General features: G+C 45.5%; 1 protein-coding gene across 4 annotated transcripts in view; it reads right to left on the bottom strand.

The window, feature by feature from the left end:
- Positions 1-17,389, bottom strand: part of DENND2A (DENN domain containing 2A) — a 79,701-nt gene that overhangs the window by 49,747 nt on the left and 12,565 nt on the right. For all 4 annotated transcript variants that reach the window (XM_081799988.1, XM_081799985.1, XM_081799986.1 and 1 more), the window contains exon 2: positions 1,188-1,289. In XM_081799988.1, coding sequence (XP_081656114.1) covers positions 1,188-1,261 — 74 coding nt within the window. In that variant the 5' untranslated portion in view covers positions 1,262-1,289. The remainder of the gene's footprint in view (positions 1-1,187; positions 1,290-17,389) is intronic.

Raw genomic sequence — 17,389 nt, 5'->3', positions numbered from 1 at the left:
TCAAGTCAGAGGGACCTCGGTTTGAATCTTGGCTGTATTTTTTTCATTTTAAAGTAAGAACTCTCGGGGCACCTGGGTAGCTCAGTTGGTTGAGTATCTGACTCTTTCTTTTTGTTTGTTTGTTTGTGAGTATCTGACTCTTGATTTTGGCTCAGGTCATGATCTCAGGGTCATGAGATGGAGCCCTGTGTCAGGCTCCACACTGAACATGGAGCCTGCTTAAGATTCTCTCTCTCCCCCTCTCCCTCTACGCCCCCGTGCCAAATAAATAAATAACTCTCTCTTCCTTCCCTAGACTGGAACTTGACTGGTGCAGAGGCCAAATTCATCTTGTTTGCTGTGCCTAGTATGCAGTAAATAGTCAAAAAATACTTGTAAGATGAATGAGTGGATGAGTCAATACATGTTAACATTCCCAGAGTACAGCACACATTCTAATTCTTGATATTACTAAATGGCAAGGAGTGTTGCAATTATTATAGTTATTGTCTAAGATCCCAGACATCTGGGGTGACCTCACAATCACGGAGGCCTATGTGAAAACTGAAAAAGAAGAAGGATGGCTTGCTGGAAGACTGCATGGATTTATGAAGTTCAAGCGAGAGGCAAGGATGATGAAGCCAGAGGCAGAGGGTCCTCTCCATGTGGTTGTTGCACCCAAGAATTTTTTGAGGTCCTGTTTCCAGAAGGACTCTATGGCCCCAGAAGGGGCCAGGGACTGGGGTGCAGAGCTGTGGTCACCAAGCCCACCGTAGAGTGTGAGACAGAGAGTCAGAGGAAAGGGCTCCATCTGGAGAGAAAACAGCACTGCTGAGACAGGATGGGCAAAGCTGACTTTGCAGACAGATGCAGCTGTAAAGATGTAAGGCTCGAGGATAATTAAAAAGCCCATGCATCCTAGTAGTTAGGAAAACAAATCCCGGGCTGGAATGGGGAGAGGGCCTGAAGCTGCCACGGGCCCGTCCTCTCCACAACTGGACACTAGTCAGATCTTCCACTGACCACTGTGGTCTCAGGTTCTGCAGCGCGTGGGGATGATTTCCAGGAGGCTCATCGCAAGGACTCAGAAAAGAACCCGTCCTTAGTCCAAGGAAGTGGGGATAGAGAGGAGGGAAAGGCAGTAGAGAAAGGAAGGAAGTGGAGAATCTAGGCTAACGTCTACACTCTCAGGGGAGAAAAGCTCTTACTTGTCAGCCAATTTGTAGCTCAGGCTTTCAGTCTGGATGTGGCTGCCCTTGGCTGGCCTGCACACTGTCATCATGTCAGCACCAAGAGGAGCTCCAAGTCGCCTGGGGGAACAGGGATGCACACTCAGTGAGTCACGACAGCAAATCTAGGGCCCACACCCCAAACTATTTATCCCTGTTAGAGTCCACCCGGGAGTGGGGCGGGAGGGGGGGCGGGATGTCTAACTGCAACACACCCTCCAGACTCCCTGACCCAGGAGAGGGGGCAAGGGCACAGAATCCTGAGATCCTCCTGGATACAGACCCCATACCAACCACCCTCTTCTCATTCAGACCGCATGCCAATCTCACGTGTGTCTGTGCATGCGCACGTGTGTGTAAGCAAAATATAAATACCAGCACAACCTGACACTTTTTCAGGCTCTCTAAAACCTGTGATGAGCTAATAGTCCCCAAAGAAGACATGAGTCGTTTCTTTACTTGAAACAAGAAATATACCACCTGCCAAAGCAGAAACATCTGCACAGAGGTACTCCTGTGCTGGCCCTCGGGCAGGCATGGACGCACCCCGTCCTTGGCCTTGGAGCCCTGCCCGAAGAACCTCTCCCAGCGGCTGCAAACCCAGGGAAGGAAACACGTAGCCACTAGGTCATCTGTCTGGTCTAAGGAAAAGTAGGTGGCTCTGGCAAACCCAGAAATCCCACGCGCCTCAAACCTGCCGAATATTAAGGACCATGTGGATGCCAAAGCAGCGGCCTCAGCGCAGTGGTGGTTTTATGACACGCCAGTGCCTGACATTCAAACGAAGTGAAGTAGCTGATTAAAATGCATCATTTCAATAGCAAGGCCCATCAGAACTCTGTGTCTTCAACGTGAGGACAAATGGACATTGCTCAGGTGGACGTGGCTAGGAAGCTGAGACCCATCGGAGAATGGAGGACGCCAACAGGATGGGAGATGCAAGTCTTCTGTAAGGCATGAACACTGCATGGCTGGTCCCTCCTGATGGGGATGAGGTGACTCTTTGACTTGAGGTTCAAGGAGTACTGAGATACTGGAGGTTCACATTTCTTTTCCACTGACCCTCAAGGGAATCCCTCTCAAGTTCCAAGATTTCCATCCCCTCTCCCAGGAGAGTTTCCCTGCCAGGTGACAGGGTGGCTGCCCAAATTCCTGGCCTAGGCATCCCCATCCTGCAAGAAATCAAAGGGCTGGACTTCAAGACATGCATATAACTCCTGGGAATAAGGAGAGGGAGGCCAGAAGCAGGAAGAGGAAAAGAAAAGGAGAGTGAGCTCTGGGGAACAAATTAAAAAGAAGGGGGTTGGGCCTGGTGAGCTGAAAAGACAGGAAGGGAACAGGCTGGTCCAAGAAGGTGTGAGTTTGGGGAGGGGGGCAGAGCTTAGGACTGCCCACGGAGCTCAGCTGCCCCTTGCCCAGTCACGTGGCACCCTACCTTTTGGGGTACGGCAGTGCTGAAAGCAAGCCCAGCTCTTTAAAGAAGTCAGGCCTAGGGCTCTCCCCTCCCGTTATGGAAGAGAGCCCTGAAGGGCCTTTCAGAACAGGAAGGAACTCATCGCCTCTCTCATAACGCTCCACAAAGCTTCTGGTCAACTATACTTCAATAAAAAAAAAAAAGAAAGAAAAGCTTCTGGAGCCTCTCCATTTGGCTGGACTGAAAGATACTGCCCTTCTGTCCTGCATCTGGCAGAGGGCCCGTTGGATGTCAAGGACAGGGGCCGCTCCCCCCGCTGCCTCCCTCATGCCTGCACTCTGCACCCACACAGCCAACCGCAGGGATGCAGCCTTGTTCTGCGTGGGCAGCAACTCTCTCCACCACCCTCTTCTTCCAAGCAGACATACCCCTTTCCCTGGCTCTAGGAGCAGGTGCCAGGCTCTGTGCAGGATGCGCCGCGGCCTCAAGGATGAGTAAGATGCGCGTCTGCCCTCAGGGAGAATACCCAGGACTGTGCTTGGGTCACTACCAGCCCTGGCATCTGGCTTTCCCCAAAAGAAAACAATTTCCCTATACTTCCCAGAAAGCCAGAGCTTTTTCAAAAGGAACAAAAGCCGTTGTGTCTCATGCACAGAGAACCGTGTATGGAGTCTGAGGTTGAAGGTCACAGAAGCACTTAAACAATATGGTACTGAAGTGAACTCGATTCCCATCGGGCACTAATAACTTCGAGGACTAAAACCACGGTCTCTAGAGAAACAGCTGATGCCATATTCTGAAAAGCAAGTTCAAGTGGGCTTCAGGGGCTGGAACTGAGGGAGCAAAGGACGCCCCCCCACTCAGCAATCAGCCCGCCAGCATTTCTGAATTCATGGAGGAACAGAAAATGCTGCCTCCACAAAGGCATTTTTCCCTTTTCACCTGTGATGTTTAAAAATCATTAATTAGGTGACAAGCCCAGCCTAATTTGCTGATTGGAAGTACTCTGTCACTTATATTACCATAACTTCACTATCACTTTGTAGATCTGGGATTATAAGACGGAGCTATTTCCCCAAGTGTGGTCCACTGGGAATCTGTTCGAGTCCTCTGGCAGACCTCGTTGGGCAGGTAGACTCCGGGGCACCACTCCAACGTCCCAAAACCCACTGTCTGGGCACTGGCCTGAAGCTGCACTTAAATACGGTCAATCAAAGGTCTCGGGTGATTTTTACACAACCCGACATTCTTTATTTCTTCCTGGGCAATTTGGCCTTGTGATCCCGACTGGTTTCCAGGAGGTATAATGAAGGCATGACTAATAAATACACATTTTCCCACTCAACTGCTTTCCATAAAAATAGAACTTCCCATTCACCAGATGGGCTTAATTAGTACTAATAATTTTAATTCAATTTAAAATGTCATACGCAATTCTGAAGCTCGATGATGGGTACGTGAAGATACGTTTTAGTGAGATGCTTCTAGTCCATCTCAAAGACCCACAGAAAATGTAATTGCTTCAGCCTGACATTACCAGATTAAAAACCTGTGTTATTTTATAATTCCTTTATGTTTACCCACGAAGGCTTAAAGTTCCAGCCTGACCTCTGAAAACACCATTTTTCTTTTTTTAAGGGCCTTGGAGTACTAAAAGGTGAAGTCATTAATTAAAAAACAAGTATCTCCCCATGAGAGCATCAAGATTTTTTTTTTAATTTCTTTTTTTTTTTAAAGATTTTATTCATTTATTTGACAGACAGAGACATAGCGAGAGAGGGAATACAAGCAGGGGGAGTGGGAGAGGGAGAAGCAGGCCTCCCGCCGAGCAGGGAGTCCGACCGGGGGCTCGATCCCAGGACCCCGGGACCATGACCTGAGCCGAAGGCAGACGCTTAATGACTGAGCCACCCAGGTGCCCCGAGCATCAAGATTTTAAAACAGATATAAAGTGTCCCCCCCACCCAGTAGGAAGGAGGAAGTGACCATATTAGATCTTCTCCTGAACACAGTTCTTACAGGAGAGCCTGAGGGTGCCTGAAGGAGGGAGGGCATGCGGCCACCAGGGAAAGGAAGGGGGAAGCAGCTCCTTCAGAATCCTGCCCATGCCTGCCTGCCTGCTCTGTTCCCTCCGCTGCCATTTGGGGAACCAGCCTGGTGAGGCCGGTGTAGTCTCCACTGCCCGGAGCCCAGTGAGACAGCTACCTGTGGCCTGGCCTCTCAGAGTGTTCACATTCGTAACAGAGCTTTGTTCATGCTTTATTCTGAGCATTGATTAATTGTCCATTTATCATACTACAAATTATATAGGGTGCCACTGAGCTCTCACCAACATTAATAACATTCTTCCTATTAACTCTGCTGGGTTTTTTTTTTTTTAAGATTTTATTTATTTATTTGACAGAGAGAGACACAGCGAGAGAGGGAACACAAGGGGGAGTGGGAGAGGGAGAAGCAGGCTTCCCGCGGAGCAGGGAGCCTGATGCGGGGCTCGATCCCAGGACCCTGGGATCATGACCCGAGCCGAAGGCAGACGCTTAACGACTGAGCCACCCAGGCGCCCCTCTGCTGGGGTTTTTATGGTACAGCAGGGAGGTAATACATGATCTACAAAAATGTTGCTATCAAAGTCAACCTATAAAAAGAAGTTCAGATATTACTGTTTCAGACATTACTAGAAAAACAAGCTGGGCATGTATAAGCCATGGGGAGTGAGGGGTGGAGAGACTGGTTTTCCCCAAATCTTAAAACAAAAACAGTGATTTAAATAAAAAGTGAAATCTGGAAATGTCAATCAACTAATAAACAATATATATATATATATATATATACACAATGGAATACTATTTAGCCATAAAAAGAAGTGAAGTACTGTTAGATGCCACAATATGGATGAATCTTTGAAAACACAGTAAGTGAAAAAGCTAGACACAAAAAGCCACATACTGTATGATTCCATTTATAGGAAATGTCCAGGCAAGTCCATAGAGGGAAAGGGAACTGGGATTGATTGCCAATAAGTAAGGGTTTCTTTTGGGAATGATAGAAATATTCTGGAATTAGATAGTGGTCTTTATAACTATCAATATATAGTGAATAACTACAAGTCACTAAATTGTACACTTCAAACTGGTACATTTTATGTGAGTTATATCTCAAAAATATATGCATCTTCAGTGAAAACAAAAATAAGAAATTTGGGCAGGGGAAGAAGATGGAGTGAGGAATAAAACACACACAACTATAATTTTCCAGTGCCCTCTACTGCTCTGAGGTTAGTATGTTAATTCTGGAATATAGGTAAATATACATTATATTCACTTGATTCATAAGATGGTCATACTTGATATACTGAATGAAAAAATACAATTTACATCACAAATGACTGCACACTAATACAATTCAATTTTAAATGGTTTTTCCTTGTGTCGCAAATAAAGCTGTAAGTTGTTCAGCTTTAATGATTCTAGTAACTGTTATTTTTATCAGTTTATAAACAGCAAACACAAAATTGAGAAGGAACCACAATTACTGCAGAACAAAAATAGTTATTTTTCTCAACTGAGCATTCTTCACGGCAAGCATAGGTGGAAGGTGTTTGTTTTCAGAAACTATGCTGAGAAGGAAGAAAAACGGCACCGTCACAACCAAGCGGCTCTGGCTGCGTCGAGCTGCTCAGTGAAGCTCCCTCCGAGCCTCTGGAGGCTTCATTCTCGTCTTCTTCAAGCAAAACAGTTTAAAAAAAAAAAAACCAACTAAATGGATTGCTCTAGTATTTTACATAATACCTTTATTTTTTTGATTTTGGAGTATTTTCAAAGCAAACCTATTTCTTCACATTTGGACGAGGACAGAAGACTGAAGCAGGTGAGGAACAAGAGAAGGCGAAGGCTACGCGCCACCTCAGAACCCAGGGGGCCATTTTGGCGACTCGCAGCCTGCCCTCTTGAGCCAAATGCTTAAACCATGGCTGCACCAGGACCAGAAACTAGGTCCCCAGCGCACCACACCGGGCAAAGACAGTGGCGGTGCCAAGGTGATGATTTTTCTGCTAACAACCGTCAAAGTCTTCCTATTTCTAGGAGTTCTGCTCTTGAGCCCAGAAGATTCCCCCTTCAAATAAGAGTGTTCAAGAAGGGTCTAATGAACAAACGAACACACACCATTTTCTTATATTTACCATATCCGTCAACAGATGACTGGATAAACATGTGGTTTAGCTTTACAATGGAATATTATTCGGCCATAAAAAGGAATGAAGGACTGTACACGCTATGACGTGGATGAACCTTGGAAACACCATGCTAAATGAAAAAAAAAAAACAAACAGTGACAAAAGACCAACCATGTTATATGATTCCATTTACGTGAAATGTCCAGGACAGGCAACACAATAGAGACAGAAAGCAGATTAGTTGGGTGGGGGGAAGGGGTAACTGGGTGATAGGCATTAAGGAGGGCACGTGATGTGATGAGCACTGAGTGTTATGTGCAAATGATGATCACTGAACTCTATCTTTGAAACTAATAATACCTTATATGTTAATTAAAAAGAAAAAAGCAGATTAGTTGTTGCCAGGGCTGGGTAAGAGGAGGTGGGGAGTGACTGCTAACAGGTACGGGTTTTTTTTGCGGGGGGGTGGGGGGAGAAGTGATGAAAATGTTCTCAATTAGGTAGTGGTGATGGTTGTACCAATGAATAGGCTAAAGACCACGTGATTGTACACTTTAAAAAGGGTGAATTTTATGGTATGTGAATTGCATCTTAATAAAGCCGTCATGGAAAAAAAAAAGAAAAAAAGCAGGAAGGACTGCTGAAAGGGAGGAGCCCTGGCCCCACCACAGACCCAGTGAATCAGACCGCCAGAGGGCCCCAGGAATATGCATTTCTAAGCTCCCCAGGGAATTCATGCTACAGTCTAAGAGCCCATAATCCATATTTATCTTCCTGCCGCTTGTGTCCTAAGTCGGCAACAGAAACACTCTCCTACGCCCTCTGCTTTGGAAGGCAGTCTTTTACTCCAGCGTGTCTGCTCCTATTTCAGAGCACCTCTAAAATCTGATGGAGGAGGTATCAACACAGAGTGAGTTGCTCCTGTCCCTAGAGCCCAAGGGTAAATGCTTCAAGTACTGTGTCCCTATACAGACTTCAATACCAAGGCTCGTTTTCATTCTAAAGGAGGCCTAGGACAAAAAGTATAATCTGAGTAATTTTAAGACTTTCTGTGGGTATGAAAACTCAGTTACCGGACAATAATATTTTCTTTTAACAAGTTGGTCAGTATTTTCCTGACCTACACCTGTCAGTTTGTCTGACAAATGAAGCCACTGGGAATCTGTGGCTAGAGCAGCCTAGCAGCAGGCTAGACCACACTTTGTGATGCTCCTAAGGCCAGAGGCAGCTGAAGATTTTTATTCTTCTCACTTATAAACCCGGTTTTCACACCTGCAGAACATTCTTATGTACAGAGATGTATTTGGCCACCTTCGTAGAATGGAAACACATTTTCGCTTGACAATATTTGCAAACCATGCTTTTTCCGTCACTCACTTGCAATGCAGAAATACTTCCATATGTTGCCTTTAGGTTGTCCATTTTGTAGAGGGTAAAAAGAGAAAAAGTACAATTAGGTGGCCATACGAGCGCTAAGGTCCGGTGTGTATATGGTTCTAGTGCTGTCAGCCCTCCCGAGTGAATGCTTGGAACTACTGCTGTCACCTCTCTGGAAAAAGTTACTATGCATTTGCCACAAATCATCAAAGTATGAGTTATGAAATTATGAAACATGCTGGGTGCCTGGGTGGCTCAGTTGGTTAAGCGACTGCCTTCGGCTCAGGTCATGATCCTGGAGTCCCGGGATCGAGTCCCGCATCGGGCTCCCTGCTCGGCAGGGAGTCTGCTTCTCCCTCTGACCCTCCCCCCTCTCATTCTCTCTCTCTCTGTCTCATTCTCTCTCTCAAATAAATAAATAAACTCTTAAAAAAAAAGAAATTATGAAATATGCTCACACTGCCAAAATATGGCTTAAGAATCTGAATTCTGGTAAATATATTTTAAGTAAAAAAGTACAGGGGCTCCAGGCTGGCTCAGTTGGTGGAGCATGTGACTACTGATCTGGGGTTTGTGAGTTCAAGCCCCACGTTGGGTGTAGAGCCTAATTAAAAACAAACAAACAAACAAACAAAACCTGCATTGCAGTGGTATTATCCTCATTTTAAAAAATTAAAAGTATACTTTCTTTTTTTTGTTTATCATAGGTCACCGAACTGGGAGGACTCAGGTTCTAACTTCTTTCAACCCCAAATATTTATTTTTTAAAGATTTTATTTATTTATTTATTTGACACAGAGTGAGCACGAACAGGAGACAGAGAGCAAGCACAAGCAGGGGGAACCGCAGGCAGGGGAGAAGCAGGCTCCCTGCTTCTGAGCAAGGAGCCCGATGCGGAACTCGATCCCAGGACCCCGGGATCATGACCGGAGCCGAAAGCAGCTGCTCAACCAACTGAGCCACCCAGGTGCCCCAACCCCAAATATTTAAACTTGCTTTTCTTTCTCTCTGTTCTGGGCTAGCCAGAAACCACTTCTTATTTCTAACTTCTATGGAAGTCTGGAGTCTGCTTCTCCCTCTCCCTCTCCCTCTGTGATCTCTCTTGCTCTCACTCTCTCTCAAATAAATAAATAAATAAATAAATAAATCTTTAAGGAAAAAAAAGAATCCTAAATATGGAAAAACATATGCATAAATGTTTATAGGTATTACTTATAATATTGCAAACTTAAAAATAACTTAAATGTCAAACAATATAATGGTAACATAAACTATGATATAGTTATTTGATGGAATATTATAGAGCACATCAAATTATGTTTAAAGAGGGGCTCCCGGCTGGCTCACTCTTGATCTCGGGGTGGTGAGTTTGAGCCCCACACTGGGTGCAGAGATTACTTTAAAAAAAAAACTGTGTTGAGGTGCCCTGGTGGCTCAGTGGGTTAGGACTCTGACTCTCGGTTTCTGCTCAGGTCATGATCTCAGGATCCTGGGATGGCGCCTCATGTGTCTCCCAGCTCAGCAGGGAGTCTGCCTCTCTGCCTCTCTGCCCCTGCTCTCATGCTCAAATGAATAAAAATAAATAAAAATAAATCTTAAAAAAAAAAAACAACTATGCTTAAGGAGAATACAATTCTGTAAGGACAGAAAGGAGATTAGTGCTTGCCTAGGCCGACAGTGGGTAGGGCAAGAAAAATGGGAGTGATTGCTAATGGGTATGGGGTTTCTTTCTGAGGCAATGAAAATGTCCTAAAATTGATTGTGGTGACGGTTGCACAAGTCTGTAAACATGCTAAAAACCATTAAACTGTACCCTTTAAATGGGCGAACTGTAATGTATGTGAAGTATCTCTCAATAAAACTCATTTAAAAAAATAAATTTCTGTGGGTGTCTCGGTCTGCCCTGTGGCGCCCCCAGCAGGTCCTTTGTTGCCTTGCAGCCACAACCAGGCCTGCAGGGCGTTGGCTCACCTGAACCCCTCCGGCCACCACGCGCTTTGCTACCGCACAGCAATCTCCAAAATGGAAGCGTAAGCGACACTGTATTCTCATTACCTCCTTCCCCTTACTTGACCACCAGGACCTGTATTCTGGCCTCCCACTTCCCAGTACAGCTGTTTCATTGGGTCCAAAGAGAGATTATAGGGAAACCTACGGCTAACAGAAAAATAATCATATAATTCATTCTTCCAACTAACAGTTGTGTCTACTGTGCAAAGGGAACTGAGTGAAGCCTGGGAGAAATATAAAATAAAGACACTGATTTGCCCTCTGAGAGTTTTCATTCTTGTACAGGAAAGACGATGCACAAGACAATACTGTATTATACACTTGGAAGTTGCTAAGGGAGTAGATCTTAAATGTTCTCACTACATACACACACACGTTAACTGTGTGAGGTGATAGATGTGTTAACTAACCTTCACAGTGTATACATATATCATATAATCGTATCATCGTGTTGTATACTTTAAACTTATCCAAAGTTATATGTCAATTATATCTCAATAAAGCTGGGGGGAAAGATGCACATGAGTGCCTCCAACGCAAAACACAATATGATAAGCAAAACAGTGAAAGCAAGATCCCTTTGTAGATCTGGGCTCGAAGGATGGGCTGAATTTCCTTTGGGGTATAAGGGTGAAGGCATAGATGTTTGCATGATCTCAGGACAACTAAACGTTGAAGCACAAACCACAGAATGAAAAGCAGCACCAATTCCATAAGGAGATTACACTGAACTGAGGGCTGGATTCCTTTCAGGGGTCAATCAAGTGAACAAAGGCAGAATCTGTGAACACAATTTGTGTAGATTTTCTGAAAGCTTTTACCAAGATACTACTGTAAGCGTAACGACCTTACATATTTTTTTATTTGGAAATGATTTCAGTTTGCAGTACAGTTGCCAGAATTTTACAGAAAACTCTTCTAAACCCTTTATACAAATATACCAAGTTTTAACATTCTCTCAATGGAAGACTGCTTTAAAATGCTGTTTTGGAGGCTTAGGGAAAATAAGTTCTAGGCAGGCACTAGAAGTCTTGAGTGCTCATGAATCCAAAAGAAAACAATCTTACAAAACCAGTTTACTGAAGTAAGCAAGCACAGCCAGGTCCAAAAGACAACTCCACCCCCAACCTACCCTAACCCCCCACCAGGACCTCCCAGGAGGACACTGACAACTTTAAAACCAGAATACCAGACATGGAAGACAAGCTAGGAAAACACTGAAAAATACAAAAGGGGTGGGGGTTGGGGGGCCACCACTATATATTAAAACATACTATAAAGCCTCTATAACTAAAACAGTGTGCTACTGCCAGAAGAATAGATCAATAGACTGGTGGAACAAAATAGAAAGCCTAGACCCAACTACACATAGAACTTTCTATATGATAGGGGCGCCTGGGTGGCTCAGTCGGTTAAACGTCTGCCTTCGGCTCAGGTCCTGATCTCAGGGTCCTGGAATGGAGCCCTGCATCAGGCTCCCTACTCAGCAGTGAGTCTATTTCTCTTTCCCTCTGCCCCTCCATCAGCTTGTGCTCTCTCTCTCTCTCTCAAATAAAAAACAGAAAAGAACTTTATATATGATAAAGGTAGCATCTTAAATCACTAGGGCAAAAGTGGACTTTTTAATAAATGATGCTGTAATAACCAAATAGGCCAAAAATGTTCAAGTAAGATCACACTGCAACTCTCATGTGCCTGGGGCGCCTGGCTGACTCAGTCTGTAGAGCATATGACTCTTGGTCTCAGGGTAGTGAGTTCAAGCCCCACATTGGGCACGGAGCCTACTTAAAAAAAAAAAAAAATGATGTACCTGCAGTTCTGGTGAACTGAGGATAATCCGCATTTTTTTCAGAGCCAGAAAACCAGCTGCAAGCAAGAACTAGTTTCACAAGGGGACTGCAGCCTTGAGGGGCTAACAGGAGACCCTGAAGGATCTGACCAGTGCCTGCCATAACTCCCGAAGGGCTCCAACTGCCTCAGAACCTGCTATGATTTCAATGAAGTTTTTAAAAGTCTGATTCTTGGGGCGCCTGGGTGGCTCAGTTGGTTAAGCGTCTGCCTTTGGCTCAGGTCATGATCTCGGGCCTGGGATCGAGTCACACATCATGCTCCCTGCTCACTGGGGAGCCTGCTTCTCCCTCTGCCTGCCACTCCCCCTGCTTGTGTGCACTTGCGCACTCTCTCTCTGACAAATAAATAAAATCTTAATTTTTTTTTAAAGACTTTATTTATTTATTTATTTGACACAGAGAGAGAGCGAGAGCAGGAACACAAGCAGGGGGAGTGGGAAAGGGAGAAGCAGGCTTCCCGCTGAGCAGGGAGCCCCATGAGGGGCTTGATCCCAGGACCCTGGGATCATGACCTGAGCCAAAAGCAGATGCTTAACGACTGAGCCACCCAGGCGCCCCTAAATAAAATCTTTAAAAAAAAAAAAAAGTCTGATTCTTTTTCTAGGGCAGCCCTAGAGCTTATAATACATTTGTGCAGCACCTGATATCCATACTATACACACATTATAACATATATAACCGCCCTCCCTCCCACAAATTTCCAGGTGTGTTACTGTTATCCTTATTTTGAAGGTGAGAAGATCAAGGTTCAGAGACTTGCCCAGAATCACAACTGTTTAAGAGACAGAACAGGGGGGCCCCTGGGTGGCACAATCCGTTAAGTGTCTGACTCCTGGTTTCAGCTCAGGTCATGATCTTAGGGTCCTGGGATCGAGCCCTGTGTTGAGCCCCATGTCAGGCTCCTTGCTCAGCGTGCAGTCTGCTGGAGATTCTCTTCTCCCTCTGCCCTTCCCACCATGCTTGCTCTTTCTCGCTCTCTCTAAAATAAATAAATAAAATCTTTAAAAAAATAAAAGAGACAGAACAGGGAATTTGTAACTCTCTACTCCAAATTCTATATTTTGGCCCTCAAACCTCCTTATCTGCTCTCTCAGCACCTTCAACTAGAACCAGCCTGGATTGACACCTCTCACAACCTGATGCAAGAATCTGCTAATTGGTGATGCCGAGACCCGGGGGGACAGTAACCTCAGAGTCTGACCCACAGGGGTCAGGCTCCTTAGGGGAGCCTGACTTTCTTCTAAGGGCAGCAAGCAGGAAATGGCTTTCATTCATAACCTTTGGGAAGGTCAGGGTAAAGAAATTAGCACTGTTACATCCTGTGATCTGTCAGGCATTGATTTAAGCACTTCACAAACATAATTCTAGAAGTAATGCATCGCCCAAGACAAATGAAAACATATGTCCACATATGTTCTTCTACACTAATATTAATACCAGCATTATTCATAATGGCCATAAAGTGGAAATAATCCAAATGCCATCAACTGATGAACAGATAACTAAATCTGGTATACCCATACCATGGAAAATTCTTCAGTCACAAAAGCAACGAAGTACTGATACATGTTACAACGTGAACCTTGAAAACATTACGCTAAATGAACAGAAGCCAGTCACAAAAGCCCATACATCGTTTGAGTCCATTTATCTGAAATGTCCAGAACAGGAAAAGCTATAGAGACATAAAGTAGATAAGTGGTCACTTAGGGCTGAGGGGAAAGGAGAGGGAGTTAGGGGGTGACGGCTAAGGGGTAGGAATGGGTTTCTTCTTCCCTGTGATGAAAATGTTCTAAACCACTGTGGTGGTGGTTGCACAACTCTGTGAATATACTAAAAGCCATCAAATTGTATGCTTTCAGTAGATGAATTTTTTTTTTTTTTATTCATGAGAGAGAGAGAGGCAGAGGGAGAAGCAGGCTCCCCGTGGAGCAGGGAGCCCGATGCGGAACTCGATCCCAGGATCCTGGGGATCGTGACCTGAGCCGAAGGCAGACGCTTAACCGACTGAGCCACCCAGGCGTCCCCAGTAGATGGATGTTTATGGTAAGTAAATTATTCCTTAATAAAGCTATTACCAAAAAAAGAAAGGAAGGGGGTGGGCAGAGGAAGGAAAGAAGGATCAATCCAAGCATCCAGCACCATGTACCAAGCACATAATAGGAAGTCATAAGAGCATCACTGAGATTTTAAAAGAGACATGCCTGGTCCCAAAGCCCTTGCTCCAGAATGCCATTACTTCCTTCACAAGCAGTATCTCTGACGAAGTACTTAGCGAACGAATCCAAGAAACTAGGATACTTATGAATACATTGGTAAAACAAATGAACACAAAACGGTCACAGAAACATAACACGGGTAGTAGATATGGCAGGCGCTATGAGGAGCTTGCCTACCTCACAAGCAGGTCCCCTTTTCTACGAACTGTCCTATCCCTCATCCGAAGGGTTCCAGGGTCGCCGGCAGCCATGTTTGAATGATGATCCCACCCACACCCACAGCTGATTGGCTCTAGAGGAGGCCTGACTCAAGTCGGGCCAATCAGATTCCACTCCTTGGGAGTTGCGCCGATCTGCGTGGCTGGAACATGGGATCCGGAGCCTGCGAGGGAGCCATTTCCCAGCTTGTGGAGTAAGGAGCCGGGAGGCCTGCGCCGTTGGGGAGACTGATGCCAGTGCGCAGATGGCTTAGCAGCCCCTGGATCCAGTCCCCTTTTGAGGCTAGGCAGCAGCCCTGCCCGTGGGTTCCACGAGACATCTTCATACCTTTGTTTAGGCAACCAAAAGAATCCCCCCCCGCAACGCCTAGTGCCGTGTTAAATCTGTGTTCATCTGCTATGTTCAACGACTTTCCCAAAGCGAAAAAGTAAAACTACTGTATGTGTGAGATTTTTGGGGGGAAGATATTTATTTATTTATTTAAGATTTCATTTATTTATTTGACCGAGACACGGCGAGGGAGGAAACACAAGCAGGAGGAGTGGGAGAGGGAGAAGCAGGCTCCCCGCTGAGCAGGGAGCCCGATGCGGGGCTCGATCCCCGGACCCTGGGACCCTGACCTGAGCTGAAGGCAGATGCTTAACGACTGAGCCACCCAGGAGCCGCAGATTTTATTTATTTTTTAGAGAGAGAGAGGGCACAGAGAGAGAGTGAAAAGCAGATTCCTAGCTGAGTAGAGAGCCTGACCTGGGGCTCCACCCCAGGACCCTGGCATCAGGACCTGAGCCCTAGGCAGACGCTTAACCCACTGAGCCACCCAGGCGCCCCTGTATGTGTGAGTTTTAAACATGAACCTGCATCGATATCCATGAAGCTAAGCTAGCTTCAGCTACTAAGGAAACTAACCTCCCCCGCCCTTGGGTTTGCCTCCAGCCTGGCACAGGAGGTTGGGTGCGAAGTGATCATTCCCGTGACACGATTGAGGGGCAGAAGAGCAGCTCTCAAGAAGTCCTTTTCCCTCCCTGAGGCTCTTCATGACACTGGAGGTGCTAGAAACTTCTTAGTAAAGCTATCATGAGACCTAACCTTTGCAAGGACTTTAAGAGCATATTATAAGCATTACTACAGGAGAGCTGCTGAACCCTTGGATGAACCCTGAAATAAGACATGGTATCAGAAGGTGAACATTCTGAATCCTTCCTTCCCAATAAAAACCTCACTGAAAAAACTCTAGCTTTATATTGGAATGGACTAATGAGAGGTTACTGTGGGTAAATGAACAAATAAAAGGCATGCATGCCTTCTTCAGTTCTTATTTTAGATCTACAATATACATACAAGAAAGCAGATACCACATCTCTCCCACACACACACACTGGCAGGAACACGTTTGAATGAAAAATATTTCTAAGAGTTTTGCATAGTCTGGACACCAGAAGGAAGAGCTGACAGGAGGGAAGGGATGGACGAGTCCTTTTCCCATCCCTCTGTCTATTTATGGGAGCCATTTCCCTTCAGGAAATGCTGAGCCCCTTCTCCCAGGACCCTGTTGGGAATGACGCCTGCACTGGCTGACCCAGCCTTCCACATCCTTCTCCTGGCCTCAGCAATTCTCCCCTCGTGACCCAGTCAGTACTGGGAACCCAGCCTGCAAATGACAGTGCTTTTAGAGGCCCTAGTCTAGTGAGGAAATTCAAAGAGAAAAAGGAGGGTGGGAGAGACACACCATGAAGCCAGAAAGCCCCTGGCGTGGAGAAGCTCCTAAATCTGAACACGGTATCAAAGGGGATGAAAGGGGATGGATCAGGAGGAAGTTGGGGCTAGAAACAATGACACTGTGGCCTAGGAGTTTTGTGGCTCCCCTAGCTTTGGTCACCTGGCTGGGTGGTGGCAGAGGCAGGAGCAGGACCCAGAGCTCCTGTCGCCCCATCTAGGGCTCAATCACCAGCTCCATTCTCTTTTCCCTTCCCCAGATGACTCACGTTTCAATGGAAAGTTGTCCCAGGGGAACTTGGGTCTATTGTGTCCTTGATGAAGGTGGTTCGCTTCTCTTCTTGGTCTTCTCTTTTTGGTCATCTGGGGTTTGGGTTGGTTTTTGTTTTATTTTTTTAAAGATTTTATTTATTTATTTATTTGACAGAGAGAGAGACAGCGAGAGAGGGAACACAAGCAGGGGGAGTGGAAGAGGGAGAAGCAGGCTTCCCGCAGAGCAGGGAGCCCGATGCGGGGCTCGATCCCAGAACCCTGGGATCATGACCTGAGCCAAAGGCAGACGCTTAACGACTGAGCCACCCAGGCGCCCCTGTTTTTGTTTTAGAGGTGAGAAATGTCCTTTGTTATTAGGACATTGAGGGATTTTTACAAAGCAACAAAAGCAAAAATGTTTGCCCCACAGATGCCAGGTAATATTAGTCGCTGGCTCCCAGGGAATGCTTTTTCTTCTTTTACAAAAAAATTAATGAATATATATAGTGTTCAGAGCTTCCCTGCCCTATACCAGGGAGAAAAAGAGACTTAGTGTTAGCAGGTCAAAGAAAATGAACTGGAGAATGAGGGTAAGACAGAAAAGTAGAGACTGAGAATCAGAAAGACAAAGACTGAAAACCAAAGAAACAGGGAAAGAATGGCAGTAAAACACTGAGAGGAGAAATGTCTGTTCATGTCTTCTGCCCATTTCTTGATTGGATTCTTTGTTCTTTGGGTGTTGAGTTTGATGAGTTCTTTATAGATTTTGGATACTAGCCCTTTATCTGATATGTCATTTGCAAATATCTTCTCCCATTCTGTCGGTTGTCTTTTGGTTTTATTGACTGTTTCCTTTGCTTTGCAAAAGCTTTTTATCTTGATGAAGTCCCAATAGTTCATTTTTGCCCTTGCTTCCCTTGCCTTTGGCGATGTTTCTAGAAAGAAGTTGCTTC

The sequence above is a fragment of the Leptonychotes weddellii genome, chromosome 12, assembly GCF_054177405.1.
Source record: "Leptonychotes weddellii isolate Sample4059 chromosome 12, ASM5417740v2, whole genome shotgun sequence".
In the NCBI taxonomy this organism is placed as follows: domain Eukaryota; kingdom Metazoa; phylum Chordata; class Mammalia; order Carnivora; family Phocidae; genus Leptonychotes; species Leptonychotes weddellii.
This window is presented reverse-complemented; position numbering and strand designations above follow the sequence as displayed.